The following is a 21,688-nucleotide window of genomic DNA, read 5'->3' on the forward strand; positions in this document are numbered from 1 at the left end:
AAATGTTCAAGGGTGGATTTTACCTTCCCTAAATATTCCCAAAATGTTCAAGGGTGGATTTTACTTTTCCTAAATATTCCCAAAATATTCAAGGAGGGATTTTACCTTCCCTAAATATTCCCAAAATATTCAAGGAGGGATTTTACCTTCCCTAAATATTCCCAAAATATTCAAGGAGAGATTTTACTTTTCCTAAATATTCCCAAAATGTTCAAGGAGGGATTTTACCTTTCCTACATATTCCCAAATGTTCAAGGATAGATTTTATTTTTCCTAAATATTCCCAAATCGTCAAAGGTGGATTCTACCTTTCCTAAATATTCCCAAATCTTCGAGGCTGGATTTTACCTTTCCTAAATATTCCCAAATGTTCTAGAGTAGATTTTACCTTCCCTAAATATTCAAGGGTGGATTTTACTTTCCCTAAATATTCCCAAATGGTCAAGGGTGGATTTTACCTTTCCTAAATAATCCAAACGTTAAAGGGTGGATTTTACCTTTCCTAAATATTCCCAAAATATTCAAGGAGAGATTTTATTTTTTCTAAATAGTGCCAAATGTTCAAGGGTGGATTTTACTTTCCCTAAATATTCCCAAATGCTTAAGGGTGGATTTTCCCTTTTCTAAAGATTTCCAAAATATTCAAGGATGGATTTTACCTTCCCTAAATATTCCCAAAATGTTCAAGGAGGGATTTTACCTTTCCTAAATATTCCCAAATGCTCATGGGTGGATTTTACCTTCCCTAAATATTCCCAAATCTTCAAAGGGTGGATTTCAGCAAAGTCAGAGTTGATTTTTTTTGTGGCTGTTTAAAGGATTTGAGTGGCTGCTAATTATAGTCAGCTCCCAGCATCCCAAAAAAACACTGGATTCCAGAGCAGCTCCTCAAGTTTTTGGATGACCCAATGGTCTCTGGTTGGGTCATCGCCTACTTTTGCTCATTTTCCAGAATCCTGCTCTGAATTTGGCTTGAATATAAATATCCAGGAGTGGAATGTTAAACACAGCTCGTGGCCAGTAAACAGCCTGGGCCTGGGGTCCCGCTGAACAGGGATGGCAAAAGCCAGCGTGGAAAATCCTGTTTATCCCATCCTCGAGTGCTCTGCGCCTTCCACTAAAAATATCCCAGCAAAAATAGCTGGGAAGGGATGGTTCAGGTGGCTGGCAGCTCCCAGAATTGGGGTTTCAAACTGGCAATGGGCACGGACTCGGTGATTTCGTTTGCCCTGAGACTCGCAACCGCCCAAGGGGTTAAAACATCCCGGCTTCTTGCTTTGAAGGAATGGAATCCTGATGGGTTCCACGTTCCAGGATCTGGGAAAACTGGGGGGAAACTGCCCACTGAGGAATACCCACCAGGCTCTGCAGTGCCACAGCTCCAAACTGCTCCTCTCCAGCTGAGAGCGTTGATTCCTGCCTCTTGGATTGGGGATGAAATGGAGCCATCCCAGAGCTGGACACCCTCTGGTCCAGGGGTTTCTTGTGTCCCTTCATGGTCACCACTGCTGATGCCCTGAGAATCTGAGCTGGAGCAGAGGCTGGGCAGAGTCACAGAATAAAGCAGGGATTCATTCCAAGGATCTCCTCCATGGATGCACCTTGGGCAGCACCAGAGCCCAGCCAGGGCTGCACCCAAGATGAACCAAAATGGCCCCAAAATGCACCAGCGCTCCCGGGGTCTCTCCCTGGGATCAGTTCTGCTCCATTTGCATCTTGCAGTTCATTGTCCCATTCCAGCTTCAGCCCCTGCAGTCCCACCCTGCTTGTTTTTCTCTCTCCAGCCCACGGGGTTTGTGCTCCTGGGCTGAGATTTGGGTCATTTGTCCTTGGTGCCCAGCTGGAGCAGGAATTGTTTTGTCTCCCTGCTCTGTGCACAGAGCTCACCATCCCATAATATGGAGCTCAGACCCACACACTAAAGCAGCTCAGAATGGGAAACATAGAAAAGCCAAACCTGAGGCATCATTTGGGATCAGTGGCATGGCCAGACCAGGGTGCTCTAAGGATTCCCCTGATCATGATGGGCTGAAAATCCCAATCTTGCTGGGATTTTTATGTCTTCCTGCTTCTCCGACACCTCATTTCCTTGAGTTTTTCCAAGAGAAAAGGCAGGATCAGGTTGTGTGTGTCCACCCTGGGGACATTTTCAGCTGCTGGGGACAGCATTCCTGCATGTCCACACTTTGGCAACCCCTGGCACGAGCCAGATGCCAGGTGTCACTTCAGCAACCCAGCATTTCTATCCCTAAAAATTTCCATCAGCCTGGAATTGCGTGCTGGAATTTTGGAATTTGAATGTTTGTTTTCTTCAGAGTTCATCCTTTGTTAGTCTCAAATTTACTGGATGATGCTTTGGGGGCTGAAATAACAAACTTGTATGGCAATACCCCAGAGAGGATTTTTATTTGGTGGCAGCTCTTCCAGGAATAAATTCCAGGAATGTCACAGGGATGAGGCTGCCCAGGACTCAAGGAAAACAGCTCTGTGGGAATGAAATCCCAGCCTGAAAATGAGAGGAAAGCTGAGGCCTGGGTGATTCCCTGTCACTCCAGCTCTTCCCAGCTCCCTGATTTGATAACAGGATAGGAATCATGGAGGGATTTTGCTCCTGGAAGTGAAAATCTCCATGACAATCCAGGCCAGGAATGCTGTGGATGCCCCCTGGCAGGAGAGCAGGAAGAACTGGTCTGGTGTCCATGGCCCAGCCTGGCTGCGTTCCTGAGGCTCCTGGAAGGACAGGGAGGAGGGGGAAGGGAGCACTGGGAGATCTCTTGGATTGAAGGATGTGTCCCAAGCTGCAATGGCAGCACCGGGTTTGTAGGGAAATCCATCAAGCTGCCTTGTTGCCCCTTCCTTTTCCCATATTTTGCCTTTTATCCAAGCGTTCCCAAGCTGCTCAGCCTTGTTCAGGATGGGTTTGCATCCCAATGGAGTCCAGTAAATTTAAGATATTCCCTCTTCCGTGGCAGAGGTGGAGCAGAGGCAGGTGAGGGACGTGGAGGTATCGGAGCACACCTGGAGCCAGGCTGGGCATCCCAGGGACGTGATCCTGGGAAAGGGTTCTTGGACCTGTCCTTGGGCACACCCCAGCCTGGCTGTCTGCAGCCTTCTCCAGGTTTGTGGCCTTCCCTGTGAGTTCATCCCATCCATTGGGATGAGTTTATGGATTTGTGGTCATCATCTCCATCCCTTGGATGGGTTTATGGTCATCATCTCCATCCCTCGGGATGGATTTTTGGTGTTCATCACTTAGGATGGGTTTATGGTGGTCATGTCCACCCCTTGGGATGGGTTTATGGTCATCATCTCCATCCCTCAGGATGGAAATTTTTGTTTGTTTATTTATATCCATCCCTTAGGATGGGTTTGTGGTGATCATCACTCAAGATGGGTTTATGGTGCTCATGTATTTCACCTGGGATGGATTTATGGTTCTTCATCCCTTGGGATGGGTTTGTGGTGCTCATGTCCATCACTTGGATGAGTTTATGGTGATAATCTCCATCCCTCAGGATAGGTTTATGGTGCTCATCTCCGTCCCTTGGGATGGATTTAGGGTGTTCATCTCCATCCCTCAGGAAGGGTTTGTGGTGCTCGTGTCCATCTCTTGGGATGGATTTGTGATGATCATCTGTATCCCTCAGGATGGACTTATGATCATGTCCATCCCTTGGGATGGGTTTATGGTGCTCATCTCCATCCCTCAGGATGAGTTTATGGTGCTCATGTCCACCACTCAGGATGGATTTATGATCATGTCCATCCCTTGGGATGGGTTTGTGGTGTTTATCTCCATCCCTTGGGATGGATTTAGGGTGCTCATCTCCATCCCTTGGGATGGGTTTATGATCATGTCCATCCCTTGGATGGCTTTATGGTTCTCATATCCACCCCTCAGGGTGGGTTTTGCCCCAAAACGCTGTTGATGACCTGTAGAGCTCCAGCTGCCACACAGAAACCGTCCCAGCCCAGAGTGGCCAGCTGGGAGCTGCTCCTCTCAGGGAGGTGGAGGCTCTCAGGCCTTTCTCCCAGGCAGGGCATGTCCCAGGACACAGATCCTCTGCCTGGCCCAGAGCCAGCCCTGGAGCTCTGTCCCGTCAGGCCAGGAGCGTTTCCTCACCGTCACCGCACCTGGGCCTTGCATCACCGCGAATTCGTCACCTGCCCAGGTGTCACCACAGAGTCAGGGATCACCCGTGGCTGCAGCACGTGGCCCTGCCCCGAGGACAATGGGACACCCACGTCACCAGATGTCCCCAGGAGGAGCTCTGGGACACGGCACACAGCAGGACTGTGTCGGTGTCACCTCGGTGTGACTCTGCCTCACCTCCCCTCGCTCCCGGCTGTTCATCCCCTGCTTGCAGTTGCCCTTTTCCCATCTCCCTGCAAAGAAACGAGCTCCTGAATCTTTAGGTCGGGTTTAACAAGGCTTGGACCTTGGATTTTAGGAGAAGTGGGTTTGATGCTTTCTAAAAAAAGATCGGTTCAAGGGAGGGTTTGTCTGCTCCTCCCCAGAGTCAGCGTCACTTTGGTGTTAAAAATAGCGGATTTCAGTAATCCAGGAAAGCATTTTTGTGTCTGGAAGAGTCACAGTCTGTCCCTCCAGCAAGGGGAGACTCAGTGTGTCCTGAATTTCTGAGAATCCTCAATGTGCTGGCCTTGCATGGCAGAAGTTAAGTGGCTGCAGATTTGCTGAGAGAAGCAAACAAAGCCAAAAATTAAAAATCCAGGGGAGGGCACAGCAGGATTTTCCTTTTTCTCCTCCTCCTGCCTCTGATAAACGCAGTTTGCAAACCTCCTACTGGAACCCACCCCAACTTTCTCCCCTTGAAGCAGCAAGCTTGGTCAGCACAGGTAGGCAGCCCAATCAACTCGAGTTTATTTTTACCAGCACAAGAAAGCTTTTATTTCAGAGATTTGCAGCAGTGCCAGGAATGAAAGGACTTGAACAAACAAACAGAAAATCCAAACCCTCTGCAGCTCCAGCCGGGCCTGCCGAGACAGGCTCCCCTGGGAGAGCAGGGGGAGAGGCTCAGCCCAGCCCCAGAGCTCTGCCAGCACAACTTTAAAGCTCAGAGCAGACTTAAAAGAACAGGTCTAGACAAGAATCATTATTTTTTTAAAAACATTTTTTATATACTCCAGCGTTGGCAAGGAGAGCGGCTGTTAAAAGGAGGTTGTCCCGCCACGCTGCAAGTGCCAGGAAAAAACACTAAAAATGGGGAAAAAAAGCAAATATACGCTTGGCTTTGTGGGATGGGACAGCCTCTTTGCCCTCCTTGCAGCAGAGTCTCTTGGAGGCCCCGTTTTTCACAGAACCCCAGGATGGGTGAGGTTGGAAAGGACCCCAGTGGGTCACTGGTCCCACTCCCTGCGCCAGCAGGGCCATCCCAGAGCACAGGGCAGTGTCCAGGTGCCCCTGGAATGTCCCCAGGCAGGAGACTCCAGCCCCACTCTGGGCTCTGCTCAGGGCTGGGCCCTGCCCAGGGCAGCAGCTCTGCCCCACATCCAGGGGGAATTCCTGGGCTCAGCCCCTGCCCCTTCCCCTGGTGCCACCGCTGGGCCCGGAGCAGAGCCTGCTCCATCCTTTGGGAGCTCCTGTGCCCGTGGATCCCCATGGATGGGCTCCTGTGCCCGTGGATCCCCATGGATGGGCTCCTGTGCCCATGGATGGGCTCCTGTGCCCATGGATCCCCATGGATGGGCTCCTGTGCCCATGGATCCCCATGGATGGGCTCCCTCGGCCATGGATCCCCATGGATGGGCTCCTGTGCCCATGGATCCCCATGGATGGGCTCCTGTGCCCATGGATCCCCATGGATGGGTTCCTGTGCCCGTGGATCCCCATGGATGGGTCCCTGTGCCCGTGGATCCCCATGGATGATTCCCTGTGCCCATGGATCCCCTTGGATGGGTCCCTCAGCCATGGATCCCCATGGATGGGCTCCTGTGCCCATGGATCCCCATGGATGGGTCCCTCAGCCATGGATCCCCATGGATGGTTCCCTGTGCCCATGGATCCCCATGGATGGGCTCCTGTGCCCATGGATCCCCATGGATGGTTCCCTGTGCCCGTGGATCCCCATGGATGGGCTCCTGTGCCCGTGGATCCCCATGGATGGGCTCCTGTGCCCGTGGATCCCCTTGGATGGGTCCCTCAGCCGTGTCCCCCTGCCCTGAGCAGCCCCAGCTCCCTCAGCCTCCCCTGGGCACGGAGATGCTGCAGGCCCTGAGCCATCCTCACATCCCTCCTGTGGCCCTGCCCCAGCAGCTCGAGGTCCCTCCTGTCCTGAGGAGCTCACAGCTGCACACAGCACTCAGAGAAACGAGCAGGAGCATTTTTGGGGAGAGTTCTGGAAGAATTTGGGGCTCCGGGAGGGTCCGCAGTGCCCCGGGCACTGACGGGGGCGTGGCTTGTCCTGACGGGGGCGTGGCTTGCGCGCTGCCCACGCCCCCCTGCGGCGAGGTCGGGGGTGCGGCGCGCGGAGGGCGCAGATCGCGATGAGCGCGGGCTGAGGGCGGGTCGGGGCTTCCGCGGCCATGGTGGCGCACGACGAGCTCGGCGGGCTGCTGCCCATCAAAAGGACTATCCGGGTCATCGACGCGCAGAACCAGCACTTCAGGGAGCAGGAGGTGAGCGGAACAGGGGCTGGAGAGGGGGAAAAATGGAATTTAGTTGAGGGGAGAGTGGGGAGGGGGATCCACCTCAGCTTCCCGCTCTCCGCGTCTGAGGGGAGGGGGCGAGCTGGGCAGAGCGCAGCGCAGCCAGCGGTTGAAAGAACTCTATATATATATATATATATAGATATGTATGTTTAAGTTCACCTCTATGTATACGTATATTTTGTGTGTGTGTATGTGTGTGTATATATATATATATGCAATATATTTAAGCTCATAGTCCTCAAAGAGTGAGACCAGGCAGCCACAACCGATGTCGGTGCCTCACCCAGCGATTTATAAACTGTATGTATGTTTAAGGCCATGTATATGTACATATCTTTTTTATATGCATTTTATATATATGTATATAGGTTGTAGATACATCTGTATTTAAGATCATAGCCCCAAAGGCTGAGCCAAAACGAATCTCGGTGTCTCACCTGACCCCGCTCCCCCCAGGTGGCTTTTCATTAAAAACTCGCCGGCTCTCATTTAAAAATCGCCTGTTTCCATTATAAAATCGCCGGTCTCTCAGCGCTCCTTCCACTGACAGGATTTTTCCTAATTAGGTGCTTATTTGCTGCTTAAACCTTAGAGAAGCCCCTCGCGGATTTTGTCGGCCTTTTGAGGGCTGGTTTGTTTGCTGGCAGTATTGTTATTTTTATCGCGTGTTGTTATGCAGATGGAAATAATTGCTCTCCTCGGAGGTGTTCCCGAGCCTCCTGCTGCGACAGGAGCAAAAGTTCAGCAGCCAGGTAGGGCCCGGCAGCCTTGGGCTGGGTTTATTGCTCAGATTAGTGACGAGATGAGGTGGAAAAGTTAAAAAAAAAATCAAGGCGTCTCCAGACATGGCTGGGGTTTGAGGGCTCAGCGCCGAGTCACCGACCTCAGCAAATGCCGGCTTTGCAACAGCCAAACTTGGGCAATCTCATTGTGCAAAAGGGAAACCAGATGTTGGGGGAGAAATAACAGAAACCAGAGCTCTGGGAGGGGAGAAAATCGCCTCGAATTCTGAATTGCGGAGTGAGCCAACGCTCCTGTCTGAGCCGGAGTTTGGTGGGGAATATGGGGGCTGTTGGCTTTGGGAAAGCTCTGATTGTTCATCTTGAGGCTCTGCGTGTGAATCTCCCATGGAGGGGGTCAGGTGGTTGATGATTTCTGGCAGGAATTATTCAGGCTGCTGACTAAAATCCCTTTTTTGCTGAATTGGCTCGGGAGGAAAAGTTTCTGTCCCGCGTGGTTTTGCCATTGCTCACCGTGTTTGTGTGGGGCACGTAGGAATCGCACTCGAGCAAGGGATCCTCGTAAAAACCACTAATTATTACCCAGCACAGGGGAAAGGTTGTGGGCGTGCTGCTGAAAAAAAGCCTTGCTCAAAAGTAATGCCTGGTTTTCTTTCCAGCAAGGTGCAATCTTTTCGTGAGTTAACCTGCACTTAGGAGCGCTTGAAGGAATTTCAGGGGTGTGAAATCCCTCCTGGCTCAAAATTACCTTTAGTGGCTGTTCTCGTGATGTGATGTGAGAAATCGTGAAGATTTCTCGGGAAAAACAATATTTCCTGATGGAGCTGTTGACCCCGCTGGGGTTTTAATTATTCCAGAGTGCTGTAACACCCCTGGATTGTTACAGAAACCTCCCAGACTTTATTGTAATCTGGCTCCTGTAAGGAAGACGGCGCGGAGACAGGAGAGTCATTGTTTGCGAGTACAGAGCTAGAAAAGCCCGTCCCGAGCCCGAGTTATCCGCAGCATGAGCCGCCCGGGGTCTCGGCTCACCCCGCGCCGGCCGGCGGCGAGCCCGCGACCCCGGCTCCAGCACTCAGCGCAGGATCTCATGTTCCTGCTCCCTGCCCCGCAGCAAACCATCTCCGGCAGGAGAGGAACAGCCAGATGGGGTTTATTTGGCACTCGGAGCGCTCAGACACAAAGTGGGGGAATTTCTTTTTTTTTTATTTTTTTTATTTTATTTTTTTCTCTCATTTAAGAGAGGAAAAAATGGCTTTTTGCTGAGCTGAGCTCAGGAATCCCTGCTGCCAGCCCTCGGGCACGTGCACGTGTCGCTTCAGGCGGGCACAGATGTGCAGGGACGGCATTCCCACATTCCCACATTCCCACACGGCCCCGGGCTCCCGGCCCTGTCACTGGATCTCTGCAGCGCTGACCCCTCGCCAGTGACCTGCTGGAGCCTCCTCCCCATGGCTCGAGGTTTCTTGCTTTTCATTTGCAGTGTCACATTTTGCTTTTCCAGGCTATTTTTATCCCTGGCCTTGCCGGAGCCGTGGGTGGCTTTGTGTCTGCATCTTCCCCGATTCAGTCCTGCGCTTTCTTAAGCTTCTCCAGGCCCGCGTCCCTTTATTTATCCTCCTGCCCTGATAGATGATTTTCTAGAAGTAAACACCTCCCTCTTCTTCCACTCAGAAACGTCTGTGATACATTAAACCTTCCTTGTTGTCTTTGAGCCTGGCCTGACTATCCAACCTTTCCCTGACTGTCCCTGTCTGGAGTCAGTGGAGGAGTTCCTGGTGTCCCACTTGGAGTTCCTGGTGTCCCACTTCAACCCAGCTGAGGATCTCATGATCGAGGACACTTTCACAGCTTTCCTCCATGTTTATGGTACCCTCCTGACTCTGACATTCCCCAAACGCTTATAGCACAGCTTTGTGCCGTGCCAAGAGCTCTTTTCTTCCTGCACGGCTCATAAATTGTTTCTTTTCATGTTCCCCCCCTGCAAGTTTGAAGGCTGAGCTCAGGGTGAGCTCACCTCCTCCTCCTCCTCCTCTATTGCCCAACAGCGCGTGTGGGCAGGGCCGCTGCTGGGGTCGGGTTGCTGAAATCGGATCTTACACACACGTAGCTTTTGTGCTCCTTCATGACTGGAATCCAGCTCTGGGTGTTCCTATTCCCCTTTTTTTTGTCACTTCTGAGCGAAGGGTTTGGCCGCCGAGCTGGGCTGGGAATGGAAACAGCCCAGAGCTCGTCCTCAGCAGCCTCCACAGCCTTTTGAAAGAGTTCAGATCCAACAATAATTAACCAGTTTTAACCGAGGTGAACCCAAACTGAGGCCGTTCTGCTTCCCTGTCCCGGTGTGAGCTTGGTGCTGAGCAGTCTCCTGAGGATGAGTCACATCCAGCCCCGTGCCCGATGTTTGGCAGCACCAGGACAGTCCTGCAGCCCTTTCCAAGCCTTAACTCAGAGCCCATCTCTTCCCAGCTTCCCCCTGTGCACACCTTTCCTGCCCAGCCCTCACCACACAATATTTTTCATGTCCAACACGTCGAGCTGCCAACAGAATTTTCAAAACTGAAGCAGCAGGAGCTTTCCAGGGGCGTTTCCTCTTTCTTGGCAGCGTTTGGGTCGGGACAGACTTGAGCTCCGGGCAGGGATTAGCGGTGGAGAAAAGCAGAAGCTCCAACTTTCAAATCTAAACAACGTGTGAGAAAAATTGCAGTCATTGCAGGGGTGGGGGAGAGCAGCAGGAGGAGGAAACTGTGCAAAGTGAAGGGTTTCAGCTCTGTCTGTGTGCGTGTCCCTCGCAGCAATGTTCAGCTTGTGGTTGTTTGCTGCTTGTTAAAGGAGCTGCCCAGGCTGTGCTGGGCCCCCACTGCTGCCCTGCTCTCCAAAATAAAATGGAAAAACACATTCTTTCTCCAGAGGAAAAGATGAGAAAATGGAGAAGCAGATCCCAGCTCCATCTTTAGCTGCCACATCGTGTCAGAAAACACTTTAATCTATTTCTGTTCAAAGCATAACAGTCCCTGCTGGAGCCCTATTTTGAATTCTCACTGATGTTCTCTCACCTCTTTTAACACTGGGCAAAAACCTCTGCAGTTTAATTGCAGCCTTAAAGTTCAGACAAATATTTATAGCCTTGAAAGATGAATGGCTGCCTCCAAACACTCTCCTTGCTGTGTTTGCCACTCCTTAAGTGGGTTTATGCTTTTGGAAGCTGCCTGAGAAATTTCCGAGGGAGGCACAGCCAGGACAATTTGTTCTCTGCTTGTCTTGCAGGAGCCAAGCACGAAACGGGTCCGGCCTCTAGCACGAGTCACCTCCCTGGCCAGCCTGATCTCCCCTGTCAGAAATGGGGCAGTTCGACGCTTCGGGCAGACAATCCAGGTAAAAACAGGGCAAAACCTGGAGATTTGGGCAAGGGGTTGGTGGGATGGGGTGGAACAGGCACCCCGTGGGGTTTTGGGGCATCTCTTGGAGCTCGGTGAGAGCTTTAGCACGAGTGTCCTCCCTGGCCAGCCCGATCTCCCCTGTCAGAAATGGGACAGTTCAATGCTTTTAGTGCAGTTAGGAGGATGCTTAGGGTCAGTGGTAGGGCCAGTGTGAATAGGATTATGTTTATTACTCTTCTTTAAGAGTTAAATCATATTCTTAAATGAGATTCTAAGGACTGGAAGGTGATTGTAATTAATATACTAGAAGAGTAGGATCCTCATCACTAGATAGAAATATAGAGGAATATTCATACAATGTCTACCCAGTGTCAGTGTCAGGAGGCTGCTTCAAGTCCAAAGTGGTGATTTGATGTGAAGTGGTGCTTAATTAGGCATACAATCCATGTTCAATCCAGGTAAAAACAGGGCAAAACCTGGAGATTTGGGCAAGGGATTGGTGGGATGGGGTGGAACAGGCACCCCGTGGGGTTTTGGGGCATCTCTTGGAGCTCGGTGAGAGCTTTAGCACGAGTGTCCTCCCTGGCCAGCCCGATCTCCCCTGTCAGAAATGGGACAGTTCAATGCTTTTAGTGCAGTTAGGAGGATGCTTAGGGTCAGTGGTAGGGCCAGTGTGAATAGGATTATGTTTATTACTCTTCTTTAAGAGTTAAATCATATTCTTAAATGAGATTCTAAGGACTGGAAGGTGATTGTAATTAATATACTAGAAGAGTAGGATCCTCATCACTAGATAGAAATATAGAGGAATATTCATACAATGTCTACCCAGTGTCAGTGTCAGGAGGCTGCTTCAAGTCCAAAGTGGTGATTTGATGTGAAGTGGTGCTTAATTAGGCATACAATCCATGTTCAATCCAGGTAAAAACAGGGCAAAACCTGGAGATTTGGGCAAGGGATTGGTGGGATGGGGTGGAACAGGCACCCCGTGGGGTTTTGGGGCATCTCTTGGAGCTCGGTGAGAGCTTTAGCACGAGTGTCCTCCCTGGCCAGCCTGATCTCCCCTGTCAGAAATGGGACAGTTCAACGCTTTTAGTGCAGTTAGGAGGATGCTTAGGGTCAGTGATAGGGCCAGTCTGAATAGGATTATGTTTATTACTCTTCTCTGGGCTCAAACCAGATTCTAAGGACTGGAAGTCGATTGTAATTAATATACTAGAAGAGTAGGATCCTCATCGCTAGATAGAAATGTAGAGGAATAATCATACGAGGTCTACCCAGTGTCAGGAGGCTGCTTCAAATCCAAAGTGGTGATTTGATGTGAAGTGGTGCTTAATTAGGTGTACAATCCAGGTAAAAACAGGGCAAAAACCTGGAGATTTGGGCAAGGGATTGGTGGGATGGGGTGGAACAGGCACCCCGTGGGGTTTTGGGGTGTCTCTTGGAGCTCTGTGTGAGCTTTCTCGGGGCTGGGAAGGGCTCCCTCAGGAGTGCACGGGTATAAAGTGCTGTGCAGACAGGTTCAACAGTAAATACAATCAACTGGTGCAGATAAAGAGCTGATAAAGTGCCCTGGGCCTGGGCCCACGTGTGCTGCAGCATGATGGGAGCTGACCCTGCTGCCCAGCACTGGCACAGCAGCCGCTGCCAAGGAGCTCTGTGCTCTCACCTGCAGATAACAGCACTTGTAAAACACCAGGGCAAAGCTCAAGTGGCTTCTCATTAACCTCTTCAGAACAAGAGTTATGATCCTTGTTTATTTACTTCCTCATACCTTGGAAATAGAGCCAAGCTTTGCCTTCCCATCTTCCTCGCAGGGAGAGGGGCATGGAGAACCTTGCCAAGCTCTGGGCTTCCTCAGCAGCTTGATTAAAGCTTTCCTTTATCTGAGGAAAAGTGTCTGGGTGTGTTTTCCTGCCCTGGATAACCCAGGGGGATGAAGGATTGGGAATGGGATGGATCATCTAATACTCCTGAAATCTTGGCTCTCCACGTTTGTTTTTAATATTTTTCGTTATTTTTTTAATGCCTGCAGTCGTTCACCCTTCGCAGCGACAGCAAATCCCCTGGCTGTGCCCAGAAGTCATGCAGCAGGTCTGCTGCCCCTACTCCCCCCAAGAGAAGGAACAGTGTCCTTTGGTCTGAAATGTTGGATGTCAACACGAAGGAATCCCTGAGCACCAAGGAAATCAAGCGCCAGGAGGTGACTGCCCACGGAAAACGGGATTGGGAGCAGCAGCCGAGGCCTTCGGTCCCTTCCCTTGCTGGGAAAGGAGTAACAACCTCTGGGGGGGGGGCTGCATCTTCCTGTGCACCTAAACCTGAGATTTATGTCTGCGTCAGCCATGGGAAAAGGAGGATTCCACTCTGGAATTCACCTCCCCTGTGTGACCCTTGGGAGATGCCAAACTTTCCACGGCATTCCTGAAATCCCAGCCCCGGCCCCGCTGGCTGCTCTGCAGCTGCCCCAGCCTCAGGTTCCTCGCAGAGCCAGCTGTCTTTCTTTCTCCTCCAGCTCCTGACAATTGGTTGGGAGCCAAGCAGCAAGGCCTTGGCTTGCCTTTTTCCTGGAGTTCTTGGACAAATCTTCTGGAGACGGCGCAGGAGCCGCCGGAAGCCGCCTGGGATTTGACCTCTGCGGTTTCGGGGGTTTTGTGTTTGCAGCCTTGCCTGGCTAAAAGCAGTGATTTAAAAGGCTCTGGTATTTAATTTGGCTCGTGCAGGGGCCATCAGGGCTTTCACACGCTTGGAAGCAAAGCTGCTCTCTCAGGGCTAGGCAAGCAGATTTACTCAGGGTTGTCATGCCCAGGTGCCAGCGAGGGATCGGGGTGGCCAAAGGCCTATTCAGGGCAGGCTGTACATCATGGGAGCTGAAAGGCTCTTGCTGAGAGAGACCGGGATTCAGAATAACTCTGGGTGCTTTTTCCTTCCTCCAGGCCATCTATGAAATGTCCAGGGGAGAGCAGGACCTGATTGAAGACCTGAAGCTGGCCAGAAAGGTGAGTGGGATTTCTTCCTGCAGTCAGCGATGACATTCCAGGGAACAAAGAGGGATTTTTTGCACCTGCAAACGTGACGTGGGAGCTTTATCAGCCCAGAACCCCCAGTTTGAGAGCTGGCCCAGAAAGCTGACGTGAGCCCTGGTGTGATTGTAGCAAACCCAGCCATAAAAGGACTGTGCAGAGCTGCCCGGGGACTCCCTCTCCCAGCTGGGAATAGTCCAGACAGGAAAATGTTTTTCATTTAAGTCCTCCATACTTCACACTGAGTGAATATTCTAGCATCAAATCAGTGTTACTCTTTCTGTTGCCTTAATTTCTTTCACCTGATAAATCAGTTTGAATCATCAGCTTTGAGACACATTTGAATCAGTTTAAATCATCAGCTTTGAGACACATTTGAATCAGTTTAAATCATCAGCTTTGAGACACATTTGAATCAGTTTAAAGCACCAGCTTTGAGACACATTTGAATCAGTTTAAAGCACCAGCTTTGAGGCACATTTGAATCAGTTTAAAGCATCAGCTTTGAGGCACATTTGAATGTATTGTATTTGACAGGCCTACCACGACCCCATGCTGAAACTCTCCATCATGTCTGAGGAGGAACTCACCCACATTTTTGGGGACTTGGATTCCTACATTCCTCTGCATGAAGGTAAGAGCAGCTGGGTGGTTTGTGCTCGCTAGGATTTAACCTCTCTGCTTTCTCCTGTTACTCATTAGGGCATTGGTGCAATTCCTCTTTCCCTGTTTCCATTCCAGACTTACTGGCAAGCTTGGGAGAAGCAACAAAGCCAGATGGAACAGTGGAGCAGATTGGGCCCATCCTTGTGAAGTGGGTGAGTTCAGAACTTGGAATCAACAGGCTAAAACTGAGCTTAGAGAACGTTTAAAGGCAGAAGCTGCAGAGCTCTGGGGCTTCAGTGGCCCTCACTGCAAGACTGGAAGGGAAATCCTGGCGATGCTGAAAACAATGGGATTCTGATGGCTGGAATTGGCCCCGATTTCACCCCAGAGACTTGCAATGATTTGCTGATTTAGGGTTGAAATGTCTGTGTCTCCTGGACTCTTTGTCCCAGTGTGATTCCAGAAGTGTTATCCCTGCTGATCCCAAACATTGGGAGCTTCATGGGCTCCATGTGCTCATCCAGACATTGGGAGCTTCATGGGCTTTGTGTGCTCATCCAGACATTGGGAGCTTCATGGGCTCCCTGTGCTCATCCAAACACTGGGAGCTTCATGGGCTCTGTGTGCTCATCCAAACACTGGGAGCTTCATGGGCTCTGTGTGCTCATCCAAACACTGGGAGCTTCATGGGCTCTGTGTGCTCATCCAGACATTGGGAGCTTCATGGGCTCCCTGTGCTCATCCAAACATTGGGAGCTTCATGGGCTCCCTGTGCTCATCCAAACACTGGGAGCTTCATGGGCTCCGTGTGCTCATCCAGACATTGGGAGCTTCATGGGCTCCATGTGCTCATTGTCCTCACAGGATCCAGACACTGGGAGCTTCATGGGCTCCCTGTGCTCATCCAAACATTGGGAGCTTCATGGGCTCCATGTGCTCATCCAGACATTGGGAGCTTCATGGGCTTTGTGTGCTCACCTAAACATTGGGAGCTTCATGGGCTCCCTGTGCTCATCCAGACATTGGGAGCTTCATGGGCTCCGTGTGCTCATCCAGACACTGGGAGCTTCATGGGCTCCATGTGCTCATCCAGACATTGGGAGCTTCATGGGCTCCCTGTGCTCATCCAGACATTGGGAGCTTCATGGGCTCCCTGTGCTCATCCAAACACTGGGAGCTTCATGGGCTCCATGTGCTCATCCAGACACTGGGAGCTTCATGGGCTCTGTGTGCTCATCCAGACATTGGGAGCTTCATGGGCTCTGTGTGCTCATCCAGACATTGGGAGCTTCATGGGCTCCATGTGCTCATCCTCCTCACAGGATCCTCCCTTATCTTTTTATTGGGGAAAATACCCCAGTGAGTGTTGTAGAGCTCCCTGAGTTTGCCATGTGATGACACCTGCTTTTCCCACGGGGAATCTGACTCCTAAATCTCCTCTGTTCCCTGCAGTTACCCCGACTCCACGCCTACAAAGGCTACTGCAGCAACCAGCTGGCAGCCAAAGCGCTCCTGGATCAGAAGAAGCAGGACAGGAGGGTGCAGGATTTCCTGCAGCGCTGCCTGGAGTCTCCCTTCAGCCGCAAGCTGGACCTTTGGAGCTTCCTGGACATCCCTCGGAGCCGCCTGGTCAAATACCCCCTGCTCCTCAAGGAGATCCTGAGGCACACTCCCAAGGACCATCCCGACATCCACATCCTGGAGGAGGCCGTGAGTGATCCTGGTTTGCTTCTTCTGACCCAGGGATGAGATGTGGGAGCTCCAAAATTCCTCCTTAAAACCCTCAGGAGTTGCCAGGGGGGTTTTCTTGAGGGGCACAAATCTGTGACAGGGAAAGCGAGGGATCAGTCCATGTGGATTGCATCCTTGGGAGCTGTGAAGGAGACAAGCAGAGGTCACACAGGGAAGCAGGTAATCCCTCTTAATCGTTTGTTTGGGTTTTTAGATCTCCATAATCCAAGGAGTCCTCTCTGACATCAACCTGAAGAAGGGCGAGTCTGAGTGCCAGTACTACATTGACAAGCTGGAGTACCTGGATGAGAAGCAGAAGGATCCAAGGATTGAAGGCAGCAAAGCTTTACTGTGCCACGGGGAGCTGAAGAATAAAAATGGACACGTAAGTCCCTTGGTTTTTACTAATTAATTCTCAAACCTGGTTTAAACTCAGAGCAGGACTGGGAGCCTTCCATCCTTAGGGGTAGTTTGGATATTGGATAAAAGAGCAGAGGAAAATCTCATCATTGTCAGCCTCATTTCAGGGTGTAAGGGAAAGTTTCCTGCTGACAGCTCCACGATTGCCTTTGGGAAGCTGGAAAATCATTAGCACAGAGTGCCCACAGAAAGTGCTCTCCATCCAGAGGGATTTCCTGCCGCTGTTTACTTCCCAGTAGTGCTCTGACATTCCCCATTAGGAGCTCTTCCAAACAAAAGGGTTCCTGCAAAAGCCTGTTTGGTTTGGGCTGGGCTGGGCTGCCTGGAGTTTATCTCCCACCCACTGCACTCTGGGCTTTGCTGCCTTTTGTCCTGATTTCAACCTCAAATCTTCTCATGTTTTCTCTCTTGATTGGAGGAGATTTTTTTGTTGTTGTTTAATTGGCTGTTTTACTCACGCACACGAGGCATTCCATGCACAGAGGAAAGATATGGCTCCTAATCATCCTATCCTGGGCACCTGGGAATCATCATTCCCTTTCTAGGGATCAATAAAATGATAAAGCTGCTGATGTAATCCTGGCGTGTGCCAGACCTCGGCATTGTCACCAGAGATTCTGAAAGTTATTGTGGGTGAAACTGCAGATAAGGTGGCCTTGAATCCCACAGGATGTGTGAGCTCATGGAGTTCAGAGTGAACACTGGGATGTTTTCCCTTCCAGAAGCTCTACGTCTTCCTCTTCCAAGAAATCCTGGTGCTGACGCGGCCGGTGACCCGCAACGAGCGCCAGGCGTTCCAGGTGTACCGCCAGCCCATCCCTGTCCAGGAGCTGCTCCTTGAGGACCTCCAGGATGGAGATGTCAAAATGGGAGGCTCCTTCCGAGGAGCTTTTGGAAATTCTGATAAAGGTACGGATCTCTAGGAGCATCGGGGACTAGCACGGTCAGGATGGATGGAGACGAGAGATCTCTGAAACCAGGGGGTGGAATTTGGGGTTTATTGCACAGGGCCTGGGTGCAGGGGCCTTTTGGGATTTGGGGTTTATTGCAAAGGGCCTGGGTGCAGGGGCCCTGCTGGGATTTGGGGTTTATTGCACAGGGCCTGGGTGCAGGGCCCTGCTGGGAGCTGCCAGCCACAGCTCAGAGCAGGCCTGAGAGAAGAGAGGGGCAGAGAGGATGAGAGGGTGAGAGAGCAGAAGCATAAGAGAGCGAGGTTCCCATTCCAATACCATAAATCTTCTTCTGTGTTGAATATTCTGATTCTCACTGACCAATCCAGCACAATAAACCAATCCTAGAGCATTTCCATACAGCCTGTAAGAATCATTACATTACCATCCTGTGTTACATTTTAAACCCCAAAAACTCCTCCCCCTCTGCCAAGCTGTAGGGTCTGCTCTGCCACTTGGGCCTGTCTGCAAGCAGAGGGAGTTGTTCCATCAAAAGGGGATCACCTTCAGCTGGCCACACCATTGTTTTCCAGTTGTTCAGTAACTGAGGGATCTCAAAGCTTGCTTTCATTTCAATCTCACTTATAGTTTCCATATTCCCAAAATCTTTTGCCAGACAATCATATTTATAAGGCTTTCCTGTTTCATCTCCCCCAACACGGATCCAATCAGCCATGAATTCACAGCTGGGGCTTGGATTAGAAAACATCTTTGTCTCCCTGCTGGATTTTTGGGATTTGAGGGGGCTTTGTTGGGATTTCAAACCTACCAATGGAACCTCTACATGTCACCTAGGAGCTGATCAGCTTTTCCCTTTATCCCCAGCCAAAAACATCTTCCGAGTCCGTTTCCAGGACCCCAGCCCAGGCCAGTCGCACACGCTGCAGGCCAACGACGTCTTCCACAAGCAGCAGTGGGTGAACTGCATCCGCACGGCCATCGCCCCGTTCCAGAGGAACGTTCCCGCCCCCGAGCTCAAGGGGCTGCCCGAGCTGAGCGAGGAGTGCGAGGAGAACAACCCCTCCGTGCCCAACGTCCCGGCCCAGCAGCGCCTCTCGGGAACATCCCCGATGGAGCTGGACGAGAGCGCGGCCGCGCCGGACTCGGGGGAGGCCAAAGGGCTGAAATCCCACAGAACCTCATCCGGGCACCGGAAATCCAGGGAGAAGCAGCTCAGCGGGAAGCGGAAAGAAACGCTGGTGTAAGGAGGCAAAGGAGCCCCGGTGGCACCCGGGGGGAAAACTGTTAATTTATAAATAATTCCGTGTACATTTTGTGCCGGGAGCGCCTTGGGAGCGCTCCGCGGGTCGGATCCTGGGTTTATGTTGGAATGGCAGCTACTGGTGTGCAGTTACTGTTGAACTGGGGTCTGTTTTTACGCTCTGAACCCATGAGGGTTTTCCAAAACACTCGTGGCACATCTGAAGAGCAAATTTGGGTTCCTGGAGGTTTTCCACAGCCATGGTAGAGGATGGAAAATAAAGTGGAATTTTGGGCAGCACCGGGGGTTTTGATCAACACTGCAAAAGTCCCTTAAAGGACTCAACACCTGAGGTCACTCTGGTGTGGGGTTATGGTAATTCCTGCAAATTTGTGTGTTCCTAAAGGAAAAATCCTACAAAAACAGACCCCAAGTTCAACAGGTTCTCAATTCACCTACTGGAATCTTTGATCTCTGTGTGTCCTTTGTACATTCCTCTGTCTCACTCTTGTATCCTGCCAACTATTTAATTTTTTTATTAGTTTTGTTTCAAGTTTGGGGGTTGGGATTTTGGGGTGGTTGGGTTTGGTTTTTTTTGTTTCCTTTGATTGTTTTTTTTTTTTATTTTTGTATTTTTGTTGCTCAGACTTGGCATTTCCTTTCCAGTACTTGATCCTTCGTGCTCCGAGGGGTGATGTCCAACTGTCCCTGACATCGCTCCGGAGCAATCCACGGGCTGGGGGGAGACACTACTGAAAGAGAACTGCTTTACTCTAGGGTGTAGGAAGGTTGTAGGCACGTTGTAAAAGGGTTTGGGGAGCAGTGAGTAGAGGGGTAGCAGGGAGTGAAGGTAGATTCCGTGTTTTTGTTGCCTTTGGAAATGAAACACTTCCCTCAGGGAAGCAGGACTTGGAGGCAACCAAGGGGTTCTTGCATGTGGTAGAAAGGTAGAGGAGAGGAAGAGTTGGAGCTGTGAGGAGAGGAGGAGGAGGAGTGGTTGTAAATACTCAGGGTGGCAGCACTGCCATCTTCTAGCACTCCAAAGATCCAGGGAAAATTCAGGGAAAGACCCAGCTTGGGAATGGCGCTGCAGTGTCATGGGAAACAAAGTGTGACAGCTCTGAGCACAGGGGGTGTCCCTGAAATCCAGGACTGGGATCCTGAAATCCCTGTGACCCAAAATCCAGGACTGGGATCCTGAAATCCCCGTCACCTGAAATCCAGGATAGAGGACTGGGATCCTGCAATCCCTGTCACCTGAAATCCAGGATGGGGGACTGGGATCCTCCAGTCCATATGACCTGAAAATCTGGGATGGGGGACTGGGATCCTGCAATCCCTGTGGCCCAAAATCCAGGAGTGGGATCCTGCAATCCCTGTGACCCCATAATCCAGGAGTGGGATCCTGCAGTCCCTGTCACCTGAGATCCAGGAGTGGGGCGCCATATCCCAAAATCCATCCAGGCTTGGGGAGCGGTGGCTCCACATCCAGGGATTGCGATGCCTGTCCCGTGTCCGGCTGGGAGCTCTGGGAATGGGCAGAGGTGTACATAGACACAGTGTGTGGTTCTCTGTAAATGTTGTACAGTTTCCAGTGCCAAGTTCCATTAAATCCTGACAGCCTCTCCTGCCTCATCCGAGTCCTGCCTGGGAGGGAGGGAGGGAGGGATGTGTCCGTGCTCAGGAGCTGGCTCAGGGTAAGGACAGAGGAGGCTCCAGGAGGAGCCCCTGCCCTCCTGCCATGATTCTTCCATGTCCAGGCAGGACAAGCTGGAATTGTACAGCTCCGTGTCCTGTTGCTTGCTGTGTCCAGGCAGGACACGAGCAGAGCAGCTGAGTTTATGACTGAGTTCAGTTTGCCAGGGAAAGGGAGCACTGGGATTCCACCCCCATCAGCAGGAGGGCCCTCATTTAGTAAATGTCAAATCCTGGGGAAGGGGATCCTGCTGGGCTGATCCCAAGGAAGCTTCCGGGGAGTTGCTGTACCAGGATAAACCCATCCAGTTTTCCCAGTTTTCCCGAAAACCTCCAGCCTGAACTTGCATGGGGTGTCCAGGCTTGGCTGCAGCTCTGGGAGAGCAATCCTGGCTCCAGGCTGGCCCCACTCTCCTGGGAGTGAAGGAAGGAGCAGCTCGGTTTTAGGGACAGGATCTGCACATTTACAGATGGGATCCGTGGGATGGGATCCATGGGATGGGAATGATGGACACTGGGATCTCTCCCAGGGCCATTGGTCCCGGCCCCGGGCTGGCCCCGCTTCCCCAGGAGGAAGGAGCAGCTCGGTTTGCTCGGTTTTAGGGACAGGATTCACAGCTGGGCCCTGACCTCTGAAGCTGATTTGATCCAGAGGGAATTCAGCCCTTCCCGAGCAGGGAGAAGCTGGGATAATGGCTCTTTGCAAAAAGGCATCAGTGAGCTGCTGGAGCCAGGGAGAGGAAATCCCAGGACTGTCTGCTGGGCTGGGGCTGTGTCTCCTCAGCCCGCAGCCGACAGCAAATCAGCCACAACTCCCTAATTCCTTTGGAAGTCATTCCCTTTAAACAATTCCCCACAACTCCTGCTGGTTCCTCTCCCTGCTCTGTCCCTCCTGCAGGAATGTGCAGCTGGCTCAGCCCTTCCTTCTCCAGACTAAACAAGCCCTGCTCCCCTGGATTCCTCCCATGCAATTCCACGGGCTCCTGGCTCTCTCCGTGCCTCTGCTGAGCCAGGACCCCCATCCCATGGCTGTGGAACCCCGGGATACAGCAGGATGAAGTTCCCAAGGGCAGAGGGCAGCCTGTGGTGCCATCCCTGTGCCAGGAAGGGGCCGGGGCTGTGCCCGGGGCTGTGGCGCCTCCGCCCTGGGTAAGCAGCTCCCGGATCCGTGCTTGCCCTCGGGATCCGCCCAGCTCCGCAGCGTGCCCGGGTGGGACCTTCCCGGAGCCGGGATCACAGCTGGGGTCACTGGGGGGCAGAGCCCTCTCCAAGAACT

The 21,688-nt window shown here is 51.6% G+C and overlaps 1 protein-coding gene across 1 annotated transcript; it reads left to right on the forward strand.

Annotated features, from left to right (window-relative positions):
* The first annotated feature begins 6,519 nt into the window (after positions 1-6,519).
* NET1 (neuroepithelial cell transforming 1) lies at positions 6,520-20,342 on the forward strand. The gene is made up of 10 exons (XM_066551067.1): positions 6,520-6,636; positions 10,674-10,781; positions 12,822-12,989; positions 13,723-13,785; positions 14,347-14,443; positions 14,551-14,627; positions 15,868-16,125; positions 16,361-16,531; positions 17,289-17,475; positions 18,342-20,342. The coding sequence occupies exons 1-10, from the start codon at positions 6,544-6,546 to the stop codon at positions 18,719-18,721; spliced, it is 1,602 nt and encodes a 533-aa protein (XP_066407164.1). The 5' UTR covers positions 6,520-6,543; the 3' UTR covers positions 18,722-20,342.
* Positions 20,343-21,688: the final 1,346 nt, after the last annotated feature.

The sequence above is a fragment of the Molothrus aeneus genome, chromosome 5, assembly GCF_037042795.1.
Source record: "Molothrus aeneus isolate 106 chromosome 5, BPBGC_Maene_1.0, whole genome shotgun sequence".
Classification (NCBI taxonomy): domain Eukaryota; kingdom Metazoa; phylum Chordata; class Aves; order Passeriformes; family Icteridae; genus Molothrus; species Molothrus aeneus.